Source organism: Chanos chanos, chromosome 9 (genome assembly GCF_902362185.1).
Source record: "Chanos chanos chromosome 9, fChaCha1.1, whole genome shotgun sequence".
NCBI classification, from domain to species: domain Eukaryota; kingdom Metazoa; phylum Chordata; class Actinopteri; order Gonorynchiformes; family Chanidae; genus Chanos; species Chanos chanos.
In genome coordinates, this window is record NC_044503.1 from 19,934,182 (window position 1) to 19,951,361 (window position 17,180).

The following is a 17,180-nucleotide window of genomic DNA, read 5'->3' on the forward strand; positions in this document are numbered from 1 at the left end:
TACAGTTATGTGGTAGCTTGTCTGCTGCCATTGCTACCACATTTGTGAAATTTAGGTGAAATGCACTCTGGGGAACTTGACTCCCCAAGTCCACAAGTCACCTATTGATGCATCCTTGATAAAACCCACGAATTGAGAACACATCCGGGTATTTGATCTGTTCTTGGCTAGATGTGAACTTTGAAATGGAATAGTACTTCGGCCGTGTATGATGACATACAACAAGTCCATGAGAACACAAGTACAGAGAAGAACGCATATTGAGAAGTGGCTTTTGAATTGGAACAGTACTTCGGCCACGACAGATGACGTTTCACAAGTCCATACTAGTACAGAGAAGAATGCATACTGAGCAACGGCTAAAAAGTCGTAGTCAATAAATGCATTGGTTTACAATATTTATATAGCACGCAGACATCAATATGTTTTTGTTTTTTGTTTAAATAAAATCCGGTAATATTTGAGGATTAGTGATTTAATCACGGTGCCGGCTTGTGAGCTGGAAACAGGGCAAAAACCTTACCTTGAAATCTATCATTAATTTCAACCTGTCCCATTAATCCACCTAGATTAACAATAAAACTAACAATTTACAGAATAATTAACACCAATCGCATAGAGTAAATGATTACCAATGTCATTTCGTGATAGTATTATTTCTCTTTACTGAACTGTGAAGCATTTGGTATACCCACACGTTCTTGTAATTTGTGGATAATTGCACTTTCCACTCTCTGCCTGATGTCACACGTTCTTGTAATTTGTGGATAATTGCACTTTCCACTCTCTGCCTGATGTCAGGGAATATTAATGTCAAATGCGCTCGTCTGATTTTCAAGATTCTGCCGTTTAAATGCTCGCGAAACACCGTGGATTGTCTAAAGCTTGTGTGCTGTAGCAAGCTACAGCGTGAAATTGTTTAACAAGGATGGCAATTATCTGAACAATTACAGCAAAAGTAATCCCTTAATGTGTTTCACATTGTAGCTTTCTTGTGTTATACTGTAAAACCTGATGAGTTAGTTCAACTCATACTGTTTGAGGAAACCAATTGCCTTAAACCATTTAAATTTATCAGCTCAAACAATTTAAGAATGAAAAATTCTTTGATTTGCATACAAGTAATGCAAGTGTTTATTGTTCAGGCAGCTTGGGTAAATAAAGTTAATAGTACCAATTCCACTGAGTTCACTTAACTTAAAATTAAGTAGTATTTTACACTTATATGTATCCTTTCTCCAAACTTATTAAAATGTGTATATAGAATTTATCTGTATTAAGTAAGACTAACTGAAATGGATCTTCTTTACACAAATGTTAGCATAGTTAACAAATGTTCATAGCTCTTGAAAGGTAGTGTACTTTGCTTTTGTTTTTCTTTAACCTATTGTTTTCCGAAAAGAAAAAACACCTGTTTAAAGTTCTGAAGACTTCAGAGAAACAATGCAAACACACATTGTAGTAAAAGGTAAATCAAACTAGAACTCTGTGATTTGCACAGTACCTGTTTAAACACACAGAAATAAGAACTGAAAACAATTTTTGGCATGCAAGCCAAACAATAATTATTAAGACAAGGTTGACCTTCAACAACAAAACCTGTAGACAACACTCAAGCTCATTTCCCAAGGCCTGTAACTTTGGTTTCAGCTGCTTTCTCCCATCATCAAGATTTAAGAGGACCACTTGTATGAACTCGAAGCAGCCACTTGGCTTCTCAGGGTAGCTCAAATGGAGAACGTAGATCAGTCCAAGCAAAATCACTAGTGAATCTGTCCAAGATCCGGGGGACATTACAACCTGATCCTCGATTGACACATGGTGAGTTTCAAAAGGAACTCCTGCAGGCACCTCCTCTTCCACTGCTACTAGAGCCACTGCTCCCTTCTGGGTTGTCTCCAACTCCTCCTGAAAAGTTCAGTGTGTGTGAGTGTAGTTGTACAAGTCATCAAGCTTATAAAAAGGTTTATGATGAGAAAGAAAACATCATTACACCAATGCTTCCAGATTTTTACATGCAAGTCGAAGCAGTATAACTTTGCCTGACTGTAAATTATAGTTTTGATGAACAACAGCAGCCAGCCTTAATGAAAATGAACCCACAGTATAACTAGAGGGCTAAATCACAGTGTAAACCTCTAACTATTTAATTCATCTCTTTGTCTCATCTCAGTCTTATTGTTTACTTAAGGCTACCCCAGAACAAAGACAAGCGCCATCTCCACACCAGTCTTGCAATTATTACAATGATGTTATAACATTCAACAGTCAATTTTCAGTTAAGCACAGGGGAACATAGCATTTTAACATTAACACTCACTTGCTCACTCACTCACTATCTAAGCTGCTTATCCTATTTAGGGTTGCGGGGGGTGCTGGAGCCTATCTTACCATTTACAATTAAGATGATATTACCTTCCCAGACCGTTATCTCTTGATGTGATCTTACATATTAACACCTCATCTTCTGTACTGGTGGTGTTGGCTATACTTTTAGTCTCACTCCTCTGTGTAGAACACACTGTAATTTGTGCATTTGTCCTTACCTAACTCTTATTTGTAAACATAATAAATCCACATTTCACTTCATTCATTCATCTCACTTTTCATTTGACGTTACTTGTCTACAATGGAGTATTAGGGCCATATTGACATCAAAAAAGAATAAATAAATTCTGAGATTTCAAGGTCGTAATATTAAAGTAAGTAAAGTCTCCGTGATTGCACACACACACTGTGAACAGTGAATTTGTCTCTGCATTTAATCCAACACACCAGTAGTGAACACACAACAGACACAGGAGCAGTGGGTAACATTCCTCTGCGCCCAGGGAGCATTAGGGTTAAGTGCCTTGCTTAAGAGCACACGTGGATGTTGGGCCTGGGAATCGAACCAGCAACCCTCCAGTCACAAGTCCGGTTCGCTAACCTTTAGACCATGAAGTTATTTTCACAAGAATAAAGTTGTAATTTTGCAAGAAAAGTCATAATATTACAAGAATAAAGTTGTAATTTAAGGCTATGTGCTATTTTAGAGGGGAAATACCAGAGGAGCCTGCCACCTGCATTAAAATGAGGAACGTGGAGCATCTTGTGAAGTTATACTTTAGAATAGGCTAGGTTTCCCAAATAACAAAATGCTGAATCTTTTGGCACATCAGCACTACACTGTGGCAGGCTGCTCTTCTTGCAAAATGACTGCCTTCTTGTAAAATTACGGCTTTATTCTTGTAATATTATGACTTTGTTCTTGTAAAATTACGACTTTATTCACGTAATATCACCAATTTATTCTTGTGATATTACAACCTTATTCTTGAAATCTAAGGGGTTTTTTCACACTTACATGTGAGAGTGTGTGAGAGTATTTCAGAGTGTGTGTGTTTATATATTTTGTCTGACACAGAGACAGAAAGGAGTGTACTTCCACTTCTTTAGTCATTTTGTAATCATCACCGCACGATCCACACGAAAACACAGCACAGATACTGAATCAGAAATACACACACACATGCACAAACTTAAGAGGGAGAGAGAGAGAAAATGTGTGTGAAAGAGAGGCAGAGAGACAGTGTGTGTGTGAGAGAGACAGAGGCAGAGAGACAGTGTGTGTGTGAGAGAGAGAGGGAAAGAGAAAGTGGATGTGTGAGAGAGAGAGAGGCAGAGAGACAGTGTGTGTGTGTGTGAGAGAGAGAGAGGCAGAGAGACAGCGTGTGTGTGAGAGAGAGAGAGGCAGAGCGACAGTGTGTGTGTGTGAGAGAGAGAGGGAAAGAGAAAGTGGATGTGTGAGAGAGAGAGAGAGGCAGAGAGACAGTGTGTGTGTGAGAGAGAGAGGGAAAGAGAAAGTGGATGTGTGAGAGAGAGAGAGAGGCAGAGAGACAGTGTGTGTGAGAGAGAGAGAGGCAGAGAGACAGTGTGTGTGTGAGAGAGAGAGGGAAAGAGAGAGTGTATGTGTGAGAGAGGGAGAGAGACAGTGTGTGTGTGTGAGAGAGAGGCAGAGAGACAGTGTGTGTGTGAGAGAGAGAGTGTGTGTACTGCATGTGTGAGAGAATGTGTGAGTGAGAGTGTGTCTATGTGAGAGAGAGAGAGAGAGAGAGAGAGAGAGACAGATTGTGTGTTCAACATCAGGAACACTTTCAATGTTTTTATATTTAATGATATTTTATTTGTGTTTTTCTCTCTGACGTGCATGTTTATATTGTGTTTGTAACAAAATAAAAACAAATAAACAAGAGTTTAAAACTTAATGGACAAGAATAAAAAAAATAAAAAACATTAGTACAGATTACTGATACATAAATAAAACCCCGCTTTTATTTATATACTTCAATTAAGTGTTTTAATTATGTACTTTAATTATCTACTTTAATTATCTACTTTAATTATGTACTTCACCCACACACATTTGTTTTTGTCTGTGTGTGTGTGTGCACGTGTGTGTGTAAGAGTATTTCAGAGTTCGTGTGTGTATGTTATTTTATCTGACACAGAGACAATATGGAGTCATGATAAACTCTAAACCCTGCATAGAGGGGTTCAGTGAATGTGGAGTGGAATGTGTGTATGTGTGTAAGTGTGTGTGTGTCAGACGAGACATTGTAGAAGGACACATTTCCAGATGACCAGTCCAGATACACTCCTACCCTGTGTGTGTGTGAGGGGGGGGCACATATGTCAGTTCTCTGATCATTGTGATAGGCAAAGTATCTGTTACCAGAGCATCTCAGACTCCAGGACGTTTCATTGTATCCAAACACACAGTCAATGTTTCCAACACTCTCTCCTTTCCTCCTGATTCCTTTATATGTCACTGCTATAACAGTATCATCTCCACTCCACTCAGTCTCCCAGTAACAGCGTCCAGTAAGACTCTCTCTACACATGACCTGACGACAGTCATCAAATCTCTCTGGATGATCAGGATATGGCTGATTCTCTCTCAAACATGTCACTTTTCTGTTCCCCTCAGACAGAGAGAGGAGTGTGTTTACTGTGTTTGGGTCAAGTGTGAGATCACAGGCATCTACTGAGAAGAAGAGAAATTAGAGGAGACAACATATCACACACTCTCTACTCTGTGTGTGTGTGTGTGTGTGTGTGTGTGTGTGTATAACCTCACATTTTTTTAATCCTGGTTTGATTCTGATCTCTGCTCCATGACTCACACTACACAAACACAGAACAGGAAGTGGGTAAGTCTTACACAGGCACACACAGACATACAGTGAAATATACTGTCTCTCACTTTAACACATCCACACACCCAAATATACTGTCTCTCATGTAACACACACACACACACACACACACACACACACACGCACACACACGCACAATCACCACTGCTCTACGAGACACACAAACAATTATGGACAAACACTCCTTAAAAAACTCTCTCTGTTCTGTCGACACACACAGTATTTTTCATAGACAAGCACACATGAAAGAGCAAACACGACATTTATTTTTCTCTTTTTCTCATACACACAAAACACATAAATACAATCCTGCAAATACACTCTCTCTTACTTTTACAGAAACACACACTTTAAATACTCTTTCTCTCACACACCCTACTTACTTGAGCATGTCCAATCGACAGTGTGGATCCTTCTTTCTGTCAGAGAGCAGCTTCACTCCTGAGTCTCCTGGGTAATTGTAGCTCAGATCCAGCTCTCTGAGGTGTGAGGGGTTTGAACTCAGAGCTGAAGCCAGAGAAGAACAGCCTTCCTCTGTCACTAAACAGCCAGACAGCCTAGAGAGAGAGACAGAGACAGAGAGAGAGAGAGAGAGAGAGAGAGAGATTTTGATTTACAGTTTACACAAATCCATGGTTAAGCGGACAGATCTCCCAGGGCTGTGTTACAGATTGCATTGGTAGAGACTTTATAATAAAGTTAATTTTTGTATAACTGGTTTAACACAAGGGGCAGCATGGTGGTGCAGTGGGTAGCGCTGTCGCCTCACAGCAAGAGGGTCCCTGGATTGTTTCCCGGCCGGGTGGCCAGTGTTCTTTCTGTGTGGAGTTTGCGTGTTCTCCCCATGTCTGCGTAGGTTTGCTCCGGGAGCTCCAGTTCCTCCCACAGTCCAAAGACATGCAGGTTAGGCGAATTGGAGACATTAAATTGCCCCTAGGCATGAATGTGAGTGTGTTTGTTGTATGTCTGCCCTGCGATGGGCTGGCGACCTGTACAGGGTGTTTCCCAGCCTTTCGCCCTACGAGTGCTGGGATAGGCTCCAGCACCCCCCGCGACCCTAATTAGGATAAGTGGCTTTGAGAATGAATGAGATGAGAGAGTGAGTGGTTTAATATAAGTTATATAGAGGTTAACTGGACTGAATTTGACAACATGTGTATACTTTGAGTAATAAACAATCAAGTTTGTGTTTGCTAACAATAGCTATGTTTGATGAGTTGACTGTTTATAACATGGAAACAAAGAGACATTGGCATTTGTTTGTCATTATAGTTTATAGTTTCTTTGTTTCCCCATCCAGTAAGCATGTAAACAGTAATAACATTTACTATAGCATATCAAACACTGATAGAGAAAGCCAAATGAATCTTCCAGTGAGACTTAAAATGAAAACGTGAAAACCTACGATTGGCTTTGCACGGAGTCCACAAAACAACAAGTCATTTGGTGACTGTGCAGTCTACCAGTCTTTAGCATCACACACACTCACACACTGAAAACATTTTGTTCTTAGTGGCTGCACACAGACACACACAAACAGTCAAACACGTGCGCGCACATACACAAAATCACACGTGCGTGTGCACACATACGCATGCACACCCACACCTCGGTTCTCAAGAAGATATACACAATTAAACCAGACCGGACCTGACCCTCCCTCGTCTCTTGACTAACACTCCGGTGTGAGTACCAGAATTCCTGACCCACCTACCTACAGTTCTACCTCATCCCCACAGACTGATTGATTTGCAGCTTATTTCTTTCTTTTCTTATTTAATATATTTCCTTCTCATTATATTCTCTTTTCTTATTTATGTAAAATTTTTTATTTCTTCTTTATCCAGTTCCTTCATGTGTTTTCTAGCCTACATCATTTCTATGCAATAAACTGACAAATAAATGGTACAAAACACTATCCATAACAACAGAGAGTCGAGATCATATGGTTTTTTTCTTAATAACTGATGGCATCATAGCAACACAAACACTTCTATCAGGGGCGCCTGCAGGATTTCATCTTAGGATACGCATAGAAACCTGACCGCGCACAGGCACTTACATGCACGCATGCACACACACATTGAGAGAGAGCTGAGAGAGAGAAATGCCACCGACTGATTAATGAATAATTAAATCTGGCATAACTATTCTAAGCTTTCTCACTGTCTATTTTAATTTCAGGATCAATGTTCATAGGGGCAACTCCAGTGAGTCTGTCACTGTGTGGCGTAAATAAGTTTTTAGACGCTTCAGAGCGCTAAATGCGCATTCGGCAGAGGCCGTGGACACTGGCATAGTTACCAGGACTTCCAGCACACAGTGAATGTTGGTAGAAATCTGCCACGCTCTAACATGAACTAGCTAGCGTAGGAGTGTAATTGGTGATCATTTGGGTGGAAAGCACCACATTTGAAAAGATACAACTGAAAATTCTGGGCATAAGCTAACCATTCAGATCTCCCTTATGTGCGTATTTGCACAACAAGAGGCAAAGGTTTGACAACACCAACCTCCTTAACGATTGTTTCTATGGTAGCATTGACAACAGACCAGACACTGAACACATAGCCTAACTGAGGAGTGTTTAGCAGGAGGAGAAATATGAAGTGGACTTGCACATGATATGTGAATATCAGTAAACACTCAGAGATGGTCACCATGTCATTCCCCACTCACAAGTCAGGAATCTCGTAGTACACACTGTGTGTACAGCTGCAAGCGCCCGTTACTTTAACTGAGAAATAAATGTAACAGTTATGCAAACAAAAGCAATGTCATATTTGGGACAGTCAGTTTTCACTTAGGGATAGTTGAGACAAAGTTTCAGGACAGTTCTAGTATGTTTCTGAGAAAAGTTAGTCTGGATCCCTGTGTAAAACATCAACTCAGACAAAATGTATTATAAACACTGTATTTTCAGTAACTGACTGATACTGACCTCAGTATCTCCAGTTTACAGTGTGGAATCTTCAGTCCCATACAGAGAAACTTCACTCCTGAATCCTGAAGGTCATTGTTACTCAGGTCCAGTTCTCTCAGTGGATGGTTTACTGACTGTAGAACTGAGACTACAGTCTCACAGGATCTTTTGGTGAGTTTACAACCAGCAAGTCTGGAGAGAGAGGTAGAGAGACAGATGGAGGGAAAGATAAAAAGAGAGAGAGGGACAGAGAAAGTTTAAATAAAGCTTAAAATGTAACTACATTTCCTACATTACTCTTTGCATACAAACTATGATTTTGGGACTGGAAGTTTAAATGATTCTGTACTCTGCACTGCAGTCCACAGGGACTAATGACAAACACAGATATAATTACATATTCAGAGTCATATTCAAATAAACAGGTAACAGCAGTTGAGCAAAATGAGATAGTAATAATACGCAGTAAGAATAGTTATAAAATAATCATCTTCAGATCCAATCATACTCCATTAAATATAGCCGCAAGTGGCAATGGCGGGCCCTCACACTTCCGGCGATTCGTGACCCTTGACATTTCGTCATCCAGCCATGCACTCAGATCTGAGGGCTGTGCTATGAAGCAAGGTAAATGGCTTGTCCAGGGAAGCTCTGGTTAATTTAACTCAGAGTAAGTAGTAAACCTCCTAACAGAAGAGCCCTATGGTTTCATTCTCCTGGCAAAACAAAGCCATGGCTCTTCTGTTAGGAGGTTTACTACTCACTCTGAGTTAACTTAACCAGAAGTTACCTGGATAAACCAGTTACCTCGCTTCATAGTACAGCCCTCAGATGTGTGCGCCAAATTACAGGATCATAGCAGCGGCTAAAAGAATTCGGGCTTAAAATCACACAACCTCATAATATGCCCAACCCACTTGCTGAGGTATTGGCAAAAAACCACAAAAATTACTGTTATATTAATGTCCATGTGTGTCTTTAGACAATACAGACATCAGTGTCATGATTCTAAATAAAACTATAAAAAAAAAGAAAGAAAGAAAACCATTTCACATGTAAATGTCATTATGCTCAATGACTGCATACACTAACACATCTTTACATAAGACCTGTTCATGCAACCAGCAACACTTTTTGTGTGCTGTGTAAATATGCATCTCACAAATTTTCTTTATTTCCATGCAGGATGCTGAATTGCATGTAATATCTCATTTTCAGTCATGCCCTTACTTAATATGTGTGTGCTTAAAAAAATGTCTTAAACAGTTTTAAACATTGGAAGTATCAGTTTTTGTGTATCCAGTAGCCTATAAGGACACCGTTTTGGCATGTAAATCATAATGCTCAAATTCTAAACATTTTGTGCAGTTTAACCTTCATGAGCAAGTGTGTAATGAACTACCACACCCCCTTTGTGCCACGTCACACTACATGCTGCGTTAAAGATTGTAAAGTTAAGAGCACATTTGCAATGTGGACAGAACCATTGTGAATAGTAGGTTTTTATTTGCTACGCTGTATGTTCAACGTCATTAACAATTCATTGATCAAGCGAAAATACAAATAGAAAAAGTTACACATCATAACGCGAGGTCACTCATTACATGCCTGGGACAGTGGCGACTGGTCTTTCAAACAATAAACGTGACGGCCCTAAAGCGTAGGCTAAATGAAGTAAACAGACTTGTCACACTCCTATTGCTTAAAATGGTCATGAGCTGGAATAGAAGCTAATTTAGCAATCCATATCATGATAACAAGCTAGAGCTAATGTCACCATTCTGAATTTTTTCATGCGGACACTCCATGCCGCCTGTTGCATGATGCCGCCACGGGCAGCTGCCCATGTCACCCATACCTAAATCCAACCCTGGCTATAACAGCTTATGGACGGAAAAGCAGTTCTGATATTATTCTGTTGTTGTTGTTGTTGTTGTTGTTTTAATGGCTGATGGCATCATGGCAACACAAACACTTTAACTGAGAAATAAATGTAAAAGTTATGTAAACAAAAGCAATGTCATATTTGGGACAGTCACTTTTCACTTTGGATAGTTGAGACAAAGTGTCAGGACAGCTCTAGGGTGTTAGTCTGGATCCCTGCATAAAATATCAATTCAGACAAAATGTATTATAAATACTGTATTTTCAGTGCCTCACTAACACTGACCTCAATATCTCCAGTTTACAGTGTGGATTCTTCAGTCCCACACAGAGAAACTTCACTCCTGAATCCTGAAGGTCATTGTTACTCAGGTCCAGTTCTCTCAGGGGACAGTTTACTGACTGTAGAACTGAGGCTACAGATGAACAGGACTGTTCAGTCAGATTACAGAGAGCAAGTCTGGAGAGAGAGATGGGGGGGGGGGGGGGGTGGTTAAGATGGTTACTTTACTGATTGAGGTGCTCAGTAGAGATCTACAGAGAGAGAAACAAATACTGTTCATGAAAAAATGCTTTAAAATTACACACTTCTCTGACTGTTTCTCATTCTTGTCTCTTCCATTTACATACATTCTCCTACATTTCTCTGTCTTTAATGCCAAGATTTTATAAACACCTTTTAACTAATAAACCTATATGTTGGTGCTAATAGATAAGCTATAGAGCATTGTGGATAGGACACAGGTAGGCTTGGAGAGTAACGGAATACGTGGAACAGTGTTACGTAAATAGCATAGAAAAAAAAGGTAACTGTATTCCGTAAAGTTACAGAAAAAAAGACATCATCAGATTATCGATACATTTAGTAAAAATGGGGATTATTAGCAGGATTACAATTTTGAAATACATTTTAAAATAAAGAACGATGTACTACCATGCACATGTGCACGCATTACAACACTTCACAAATCTCTGTCTTACTCTCTCAGGGAGTCTGGGACCAATGTTCATTTTTGATTTGTAAAGTCTACTATGTGGTCATGTGTTGTGCACTTTCATAATAGCTCTACAGTCTACTGCCTGGATTTGCTTAATGAAAACAAACAAACAAAAAAAAAAAGCTTTAAAAATACACTGAACAGAGGGCACATTTCTGATGCTAAAAATCTTGATTTCTTTTCTGAGGTTTCTTTTCTCTTGCCTTTATTTGCATATAAGGTATTGAGGTAATCCACAAGTAATGGAAAGTAATCAAGTTACGTTACTTTAATATTGTGATACTTGGATTAGGTTACTGACTACATTCTTTAACAGGTAATTAGTAATTGTATCAAAATACATTTTTGAAGTCACCCTCCCAACCCTGTACGCAGGCAAATATGATTCAGAGGACAATAAGTTGCAAAGACAAATAAATATTGTTACACATAAAATAAGATAAAATAAAATAAAATATAAATAAAGAAAAGAGAGGGAAAGGAAAAGGAAAAAGTATTCTGTATCCCATCGTTTTGTTCCACAAATTATCTTCCATTTTGCCCATCGTTTAACTATCCTTCAATTGATACACTCACACATGGCTACAAAAAGATTTCCCATTTGGATGTTACATAGGCAGCCAAATCCTTGCCCTGTGATACAGTCCTGCCAGTCCTTCTCTCTGGAAGGAAACAAGTTGTCAAGTTCTGTAACTGAACCACTAAATGGTTATACTTACATAGCCTGTCTGGTGTTTTTCAGTACTGGTAGAAGTCTCTTCAACCCCTCATCTGATCCTGTGTATTTCTTCAGCTCAAATTTTTCTTGAGTCTCCTCTGACATCAGCAGCACAAAGACCAGAGCTGACCACTGTGCAGTTGCCAGTTTCTCTGTTGAAAGATGTCCTGAGACCAAATACTTTTGAATTTCTTCCACAAGGGAGTCAGCCTTCAGTTCATTCAGACAGTAGAGGAGATTGATGCTCCTCTCTGATGAGGTGTTCTTGTCGAGTGTCTTCTTGATGTAGTCAACTGTTTTCTCCACACTCTGTGGTCTGATCACTGTTTGTGGCAGTAGTTCTTTCAGAAGTCTCTGATTGGACTGCAGTGAGAGGCCAAGAAGGAAGCGGAGGAAAAGGTCCAGGTGTCCATTCTCACTCTCTAAGGCCTTGTCTACAGCACATCTGTGGAGCTCATTTAAGTTCTTTGACTTCCTTTTAAAGATAAACCAAATTTTATTAGGATGAAGAACATTCTCTTTATTATTACAGTGCGAGAGAAACACATATGCCGCAGCAAGGAATTCCTGAACACTCAGATGCACAAAACTGAACACCATCCTCTCAGAGGCTCCCTGCTCTTGACTGAATATCTGTGTGCAAACTCCTGAGTACACTGAACCCTCACTGACATCAATGCCACACTCTTTCAGGTCTTCCTCATCAAATATCAGATTACCTTTCTCCAGCTGTAGGAAGGCTAACTTTCCAAGCTTCAATATAATGTGCTCAGTCTCATATTTCTTTTTCTTTTGATTTGTTTCAAAAATTAGAAACTGTGTGTACATCCCAGTCAGAGTTGTAGGGAGTTCTTCACAGGTGTCTTTGCCTAGCATTGGCTGAAGCACAGTGGCTGATATCCAACAGAAGACTGGTATGTGACACATGATGTGGAGGCTCCTTGATTTCTTTATGTGTGAGATCATATTTTTGGCCATATCCTGGTCCTTGTCATTGTACCTCCTGAAGTACTCTTCCTTTTGTTCATCACTGAATCCTCGTACTTCAGTCACCTGGTCAATGTAGTCTCGCGGGATCTGATGGGCTGCTGCTGGTCTGGAGGTTATCCAGATGAGAGCAGAGGGAAGCAGATTTGCCTTGATTAGATTTGTTATTAGTGCCCCAACTGTTGTTTTCTGATCAATCTTTTCTTCTTCCTCTTCTTCCTCTTCCTCATTAATGTCATTGAAGCTAAGAGGAAAGCGACATTCATCAAGTCCATCAAAAATGAACATGACTTTACCATCACCATCTGGAAGAGACTTCAATTCAGCAGAACCTTGAAGACATTTATGAAGCAACCCTATCAGGCAGTATTTTTTATCTTTCCTCAAATTCAGCTCTCGAAAGGGGAGTGGAAAAATAAAATCTATGTCCTGGTTGGTCTTTCCCTCTGCCCAGTCCAGTATGAATTTATTCACTGAGATAGTTTTGCCCACTCCAGCGATTCCCATAGTTAGCACTTTTCGGTTTCTTCGACTTGGATCAGATGGGACTTTGAAAATATCACTGCATGTGATTGGAGTTTCCTCTGTAGTAAATCTCCTAGTTGATGCCTCAGCCTGCATAATCTCATGTTCATGAATGACTCCTCCAGTCTCATCCTCCACTATGTAGAGATCAGTGTAGATATCATTCAGGAACTTTTTATGGCCTCTCACTGATGTTCCAACCAAAATGCGCTCATATTTCTGTTTTAGACTGGACTTCAGTTTGATTCTTACAGCTTCATGATCTGGTATAACTAAGTCAAAGGAAATGCAAATTTTCAAAATTTGAAATCAGATTATACTGGCTTGCTAAATATATGTTTCTTCAAAGCATACAGTCAAGTTTACATTACAGTATAGTGTTGAGATCGGGCAGATAAATTCAACCTCTCCTTGGTTACATATAACCAGTACTTGAATGTGTGACCCCTCCATCCCCATCCCCTCCATTTCTGTAAAGCTGCTTTGTGACAATGCCCATTGTTAAAAGCGCTATACAGATGAAATTGAATTTAATTGATTTGAATTGTGTTAAATTTGGAATCTCCCTGCATCTGCATCTGAGAAGAGCATGTGATTGATCCTGAACAAAGACTGATTTTTGCAATGACAAGTCAGTTCATAGTCTTCAAAATTCAACATCTTATGTCTGAGTGAAATTAAACAAACCTTCATTTTGAGCTGAGATGTTTGTCTCAGGTGAAGTGGAATCAGCTGAAATGACTGCACTGTTCTGAATAGGCCCTTCCCACAATGAGGCAAAAAGAGAGACAGACAGAGACTGTGAATCATATTGTTATGATTACCACTCTTGTTTTTTTCCCAATCTTATATATACAATTACAGTATGTTTGTTTCAGATGTGCGCATGCTTAGAAAGATCAAATGAACATGATGTAAAAAGTTGACATCTGTATGTACAGTATGACATACATAACAAATACATCCACATATAAAAAAAATACACATATTCAATTGCAAGAAACGTTCAGTTTTTCTCTAGTCACTCATCTGGGCCCCATTGCGTGGATAACGTTGTCAATATACGTGTAAATTCAATGACATGGCATGTGCCCTTAATCAGCCAGTTCAATGTGAGGGAAGTAAGAACCAAGTAAGCTGCTCTGAGAGCTGGACATGAATCTGTAGACTACCAGCAGGATTTCTCATCCTTTGCACTAATTTTGGAATTTTGACCACAATGAGAGATCCCCTCTTTACTTTACACTTTAGGGTTCTTTGCTGTGATTAATAATAATTATTTACAATTATGAATTTGGTCAGATTAAGGCTTAATGAAAGGTTTGCATTTAATGAGTGGTGTGATGGTTTGTAGGTATGTTTTTAATTAAAAGAAAAGAGAAGTAGTCTGTGATGGAAAGCTTTTGCTGTAGCGTATTGTCTAAGGTCTAAGATAGCACAGGTTGTGTGGTGTGAGATAATCTTGTCAGAACTGACACTGACAATAGCCAATGAGAGTGGAGCAATAAATAAATAAATAAATAACTCTAACTGTGGAGTATAAGGTCATGATTTTGCCTGTGGCGGAATTGTTAAGCGTGTGATTCCCTGTCAGTGCTAAAAGCCAGAGCTGGGAGAAGCTGATAATCATTCCTATTGAACAGTTTTGACTTTTGTTATCTGACTGAACCTCCCAGGCCTCAGTTTGCTAGGATCATCAACCGAAAGCTTAATAAATAAATTGTAATTTCAACTTTGTGTACTTTGAAAATTAAATTCTGCCCGTCAACAGGAGCATATCCTCTTGGTTGTATCCAGAGCCATTTCAAATGAAGCATTCTATTAAGCAATGTGTCTTCTTCCACTGTATCATGAAGAGACGCAACTCTAACAAAACACTGAAGGCTGCATTGGTCAAACTGAGGTAACTATCTCAGATGTTTCAGTGAATACTGTAATGCTGTGTGTTATGTGCTGAAGCCTAGTGCTCCATCTCCATTAATGATACCTGCATATATAGCTACCTTGTTCAAAAACTGTTTTATGTATTTACTTTAATCATAGAGGGTAACACCTTAACTTTGACACCCCTAACATGAACACTTGTGTTGTAATGTGAACTGTATTACCTTCCCTGACTTTACTCTCTAACTTCTCAGCCAGGTTATTCTGCTCCATCTTCCTCAGGATGAGCAGTGTGATCTCCACAGCACCTCTTGGTTTGTGTCTCTCCACCATCTTATCCACTGTGTCTTGTACATCAGCATTCTCCAGCTGAGCCTTTGGAATGTGAGAGAAGCCCTCTAGTTCATTCTCTGCAGTGAGGTACCACTGAAACCTCTTCAGTTCTGCTCTCTTCAGCTCTTCCAGAGTTTCCAGCAGGATCTGTGGAACAGCTGGCATCTTGAATCATTGGGGAGCATGTGATGAATGAGATTAGACATGATTATGAAATAGCATTCAACTCAAAGACCACAATTACAGTTGGTTTACCGGGGAATACGCTCAGCTTGGAACAGGCAGTGGTCAAGTAATCAGTGAACAGAGTGCAGAAGACAAGACTAAATCATGGTCACAAATAGGGATGTTGGAGGCAAGGCAAGAACAAGGTTAAACAGATCAGAGATCGGCGTGTTTTTCAACTGGGATGAACTTTATAGACAATTTCACCCTATTCTGGAATCGTAGAGAATATTTCAGAACAAATAGCACAGAACTCAGCTGGATAGGGACCAAAGTTTATAGTAGCAACTATCTTTTCTCCTTTCATCACCCAATGACCTTGGGGCCCTCTGATATGTGCTTGGCAGCTGTACAGAGTGAACAAGAAGAAAACAACAAGAACTCTGTGGAACCAAAACATCTGCCCACACAAGCTGAAACACAGGTGGTGTGCCCAACCACCTCCACTGGAATGACACAAGAGCATGACAAAAACAAGGGCATGGCTGGAATGATGCATAGCCGATCATCTTCTCCAAACTCCCTGGGATCTCAGCAGTCAAATGGAGTTCGTGAGCACATGGAAACAGATAACATTGGCATGCATCATTATCACCTCCCAAGGCTGAGGACAGGCTATCTGACAAGGAGGACTGTGGTAGGGTAGGCCGAACAGGGGTTCGGGTTGCCCCAAAATACAAAAAATGGCTCCGTTGTTTATTTACAGTGCAAAAATCCACAGTCCCAACCAAAGTGCAAAAAGTGAGAAAGTATCCAAAAATGAAATATGTGTACACACAGTGAAGAAAAAAGATATTTACAAGTAAAAGAAAAAAACAACAAAAAAAAGTTACTGTTAATTCGTCTCCATACTCCCTCAACACACAATGATTGAAACCCCGTTGTCAATGCTAAACCCCTCCCCTCTGGAACATACCACACACGTTCTGGTCATTTAAAATAATAGTGCAGTTAGTAATTCAGTGCTGTATAAATAAGCTTGCCTTGCCTTGCCTTGCTTTGTAAATTCTGATAGATCATGTTCCTCATGTTCTCCCATATTTTAACCTATTTCTGAATCAGCCTTTTGAGTAAAAAAATAACACTTTATTTCAAGATATAGCAATGAAAAAGAATTTGAATGAGTTTGAATGTATTTCTGCTGAGATGTCTGAAATTTGTTTGTTTCATTTTGGACTGAATACAGGTTTATAAAACACTGTTGAAACAGGACTGCCCAGAAGAGTTTTTCAGGCCTCATCAGCAGTTTAACTAGTCATTCAGATTACAGCTCTGTTATGAGAGGATAAACAGCATTACAAATATGAAAACAGAATAAATATTACCTTACCATTACATTCTCATTTCACCTCTGTCAAATATTCAATCTCCTTTAATGATGAACACTCACACACAGAGAGAGAGAGAGAGAGAGAGAGAGAGAGAGAGACGGAGGAAAAAAAGTTATGTGGTAGCGTAGACTGAACATCACCTCATAACAGGAAATCATCTAAGAAAGGAACTTG

The 17,180-nt window shown here is 39.6% G+C and overlaps 1 protein-coding gene across 1 annotated transcript; it reads right to left on the bottom strand.

Annotated features, from left to right (window-relative positions):
• Nucleotides 1-4,472: 4,472 nt before the first annotated feature.
• On the bottom strand, nt 4,473-15,615 carry LOC115821202 (NACHT, LRR and PYD domains-containing protein 3-like). The gene is made up of 9 exons (XM_030784969.1): nt 15,342-15,615; nt 15,142-15,144; nt 13,921-13,965; nt 11,723-13,496; nt 10,292-10,465; nt 8,140-8,313; nt 5,582-5,755; nt 5,120-5,166; nt 4,473-5,023 (listed from the first exon to the last, which is right to left on the bottom strand). Exons 1-9 carry the CDS (start codon nt 15,613-15,615, stop codon nt 4,473-4,475), a joined length of 3,216 nt encoding a protein of 1,071 aa, XP_030640829.1.
• Between the last annotated feature and the right edge of the window lie 1,565 nt (nt 15,616-17,180).